This window comes from Salmo salar, unplaced genomic scaffold (genome assembly GCF_905237065.1).
Source record: "Salmo salar unplaced genomic scaffold, Ssal_v3.1, whole genome shotgun sequence".
In the NCBI taxonomy this organism is placed as follows: Eukaryota; Metazoa; Chordata; class Actinopteri; order Salmoniformes; family Salmonidae; genus Salmo; species Salmo salar.
In genome coordinates, this window is record NW_025550502.1 from 75001 (window position 1) to 78656 (window position 3656).

Below are 3656 nucleotides of genomic sequence, written 5' to 3' on the forward strand. Positions count from 1 at the left end.
CTCAACACACCTAACCTCTACACACACCTCAACACACCTGACCTCTACACACACCTCAACACACACCTCAACACACACCTCAACACACCTGACCTCAACACATCTAACCTCAACACACACCTCAACACACACCTCAACACATCTAACCTCAACTACACACACCTCTAATCAGACACCATAATGGGCCAGTGGTGCTGTCCATGCTGTCACAGACACCATAATGGGCCAGTGGTGCTGTCCATGCTGTCACAGACACCATAATGGGCCAGTGGTGCTGTCCATGCTGTCACAGACACCATAATGGGCCAGTGGTGCTGTCCATGCTGTCACAGACACCATAATGGGCCAGTGGTGCTGTCCATGCTGTCACAGACACCATAATGGGCCAGTGGTGCTGTCCATGCTGTCACAGACACCATAATGGGCCAGTGGTGCTGCCCATGCTGTCACAGACACCATAATAGGCAAGTGGTGCTGTCCATGCTGTCACAGACACCATAATGGGACAGTGGTGCTGTCCATGCTGTCACAGACACCATAATGGGCCAGTGGTGCTGTCCATGCTGTCACAGACACCATAATGGGCCAGTGGTGCTGCCCATGCTGTCACAGACACCATAATGGGCCAGTGGTGCTGCCCAGGCTGTCACAGACACCATAATGGGCCAGTGGTGCTATCCATGCTGTCACAGACACCATAATGGGCCAGTGGTGCTGTCCATGCTGTCACAGACACCATAATGGGCCAGTGGTGCTGTCCATGCTGTCACAGACACCATAATGGGCCAGTGGTGCTGTCCATGCTGTCACAGACACCATGAGTGTTCAGATACAGAGATAAGTGTCTGTGACTCTCAGTCTGTCTCCCCTCGTCTCTCCCTCAGTGGGAGAAGCTCCAGATGTCGACCAGCGAGAGGAGGAAGATCTTGTGCTCTGTGATGTTCCACCTGGTGGCGGTTGGTTGTGTTGTCTGGTCCGTGTACGTCCTCGTCAACAGAACCCTCCACGAGATCAACCTGGGACGCAACACCGGTCAGTAACTACACCCTGATCTAACCTCTATACAACCCTAACCTCTATACAACCCTGATCTAACCTCTATACAACCCTAACCTAACCTCTATACAACCCTAACCTCTATACAACCCTAACCTCTATACAACCCTAACCTAACCTCTATACAACCCTAACCTAACCTCTATACAACCCTACCCTCTATACAACCCTAACCTCTATACAACCCTAACCTCTATACAACCCTAACCTAACCTCTATACAACCCTAACCTCTATACAACCCTAACCTCTATACAACCCTAACCCTAACCTCTATACAACCCTAACCTAACCTCTATACAACCCTAACCTAACCTCCATACAACCCTAACCTAACCTCTATACAACCCTAACCTCTATACAACCCTAACCTCTATACAACCCTAACCTCTATACAACCCTAACCTAACCTCTATACAACCCTAACCTAACCTCTATACAACCCTAACCTAACCTCTATACAACCCTAACCTAACCTCTATACAACCCTAACCTAACCTCTATACAACCCTAACCTCTATACAACCCTAATCTAACCTCTATACAACCCTAACCTCTATACAACCCTAACCTAATCTCTATACAACCCTAACCTAACCTCTATACAACCCTAACCTAACCTCTATACAACCCTAACCTAACCTCTATACAACCCTAACCTCTATACAACCCTAACCTAACCTCTATACAACCCTAACCTCTATACAACCCTAACCTAACCTCTATACAACCCTAACCTAACCTCTATACAACCTAACCTCTATACAACCCTAACCTAACCTCTATACAACCCTAATCTAACCTCTATACAACCCTAATCTAACCTCTATACAACCCAACCTCTATACAACCCTAATCTAACCTCTATACAACCCCAATCTAACCTCTAGACAACCCTAACCTAACCTCTATACAACCTAACCTCTATACAACCCTAACCTCTATACAACCCTAACCTCTATACAACCCTAACCTAACCTCTATACAACCCTAACCTAACCTCTATACAACCCTAACCTAACCTCTATAGAACCCTAACCTAACCTCTATACAACCCTAACCTCTATACAACCCTAACCTAATCTCTATACAGCCCTAACCTAACCTCTATACAACCCTAACCTAACCTCTGTACAACCCTAACCCAACCTCTGTACAACCCTAACCTAACCTCTATACAACCACAACCCTAACCTAACCTCTATACAACCCTAACCTATCCTCTATACAACCCTAACCCAACCTCTGTACAACCCTAACCTCTATACAACCCTAACCTAACCTCTATACAACAACAACCCTAACCTCTATACAACCCTAACCTAACCTCTATACAACCACAACCACAACCCTAACCTCTGTACAACCCTAACCTAAACTCTGTACAACCCTAACCTAACCTCTGTACAACCCTAACCTAACCTCTGTACAACCCTAACCTAACCTCTATACAACACTAACCTAACCTCTATACACCCCTAACCTAACCTCTATACAACCCTAACCTAACCTCTATACAACCCTAACCTAACCTCTGTACAACCCTAACCTAACCTCTGTACAACCCTAACCTAACCTCTGTACAACCCTAACCTCTATACAACCCTAACCTAACCTCTATACAACCCTAACCTCTATACAACCCTAACCTAACCTCTATACAACCCTAACCTAACCTCTGTACAACTCAGATGAGGAGAATAAAGTAACTTTACTGTGTTTACAGACGACATGTGGAGAATATCAGTGATGAAGTACTACACTGCTGAGGGTAAGGAGGGTCTGGGGGGATAAGGAGGGTTCTGGGGGGTTAGGAGGGTCTGGGGGGGATAAGGAGGGTTCTGGGGGGTTAGGGAGGGTCTGGGGGGGATAAGGAGGAGGGCTGGGGGGATAAGGAGGAGGGTCTGGGGGGATAAGGAGGAGGGCTGGGGGGATAAGGAGGAGGGTCTGGGGGATAAGGAGGAGGGCTGGGGGGATAAGGAGGAGGGTCAGGGGGTAAGGAGGAGGGCTCTGGGGGGGTAAGGAGGGCTGGGAGGGATAAGGAGGGTCTGGGGGGGATAAGGAGGGGGCTATGGGGGGATAAGGAGGAGGGTCAGGGGGTAAGGAGGAGGGATCTGGGGGGTAAGGAGGAGGGATCTGGGGGGTAAGGAGGAGGGATCTGGGGGGGTAAGGAGGAGGGCTCTGGGGGGGTAAGGAGGGCTCTGGGGGGTAAGGAGGAGGGCTCTGGGGGGGTAAGGAGGAGGGCTCTGGGGGGGTTAGGAGGAGGGGTCTGGGGGGTAAGGAGGAGTGATCTGGGGGGGTTAGGAGGAGGGCTCTGGGGGGGTAAGGAGGGCTCTGGGGGGTAAGGAGGAGGGCTCTGGGGGGTAAGGAGGGCTCTGGGGGGGTAAGGAGGAGGGCTCTGGGGGAGTTAGGAGGAGGGGTCTGGGGGGTAAGGAGGAGGGCTCTGGGGGGTAAGGAGGAGGGGTCTGGGGGGTTAGGAGGAGGGGTCTGGGGGGGGTTAGGAGGAGGGGTCTGGGGGGGGTAAGGAGGAGGGCTCTGGTATCAAACACAATCTCTCTTTTTCACTTGGTAGACATAACTAACCTGTATATGTGTCTGTCT

The 3656-nt window shown here is 50.1% G+C and overlaps 1 protein-coding gene across 1 annotated transcript in view; it reads left to right on the forward strand.

Annotated features, from left to right (window-relative positions):
• The window catches only part of LOC106591887 (E3 ubiquitin-protein ligase MARCHF7), a gene marked incomplete at its 3' end in the record, with an annotated part of 19217 nt that extends 16391 nt beyond the window's left edge, over window positions 1-2826 (forward strand). Inside the window, 2 exon segments of the mRNA XM_045713841.1 lie at window positions 885-1032; window positions 2782-2826. Of these exon segments, the coding sequence (XP_045569797.1) occupies window positions 885-1032; window positions 2782-2826 (193 nt within the window).
• Between the last annotated feature and the right edge of the window lie 830 nt (window positions 2827-3656).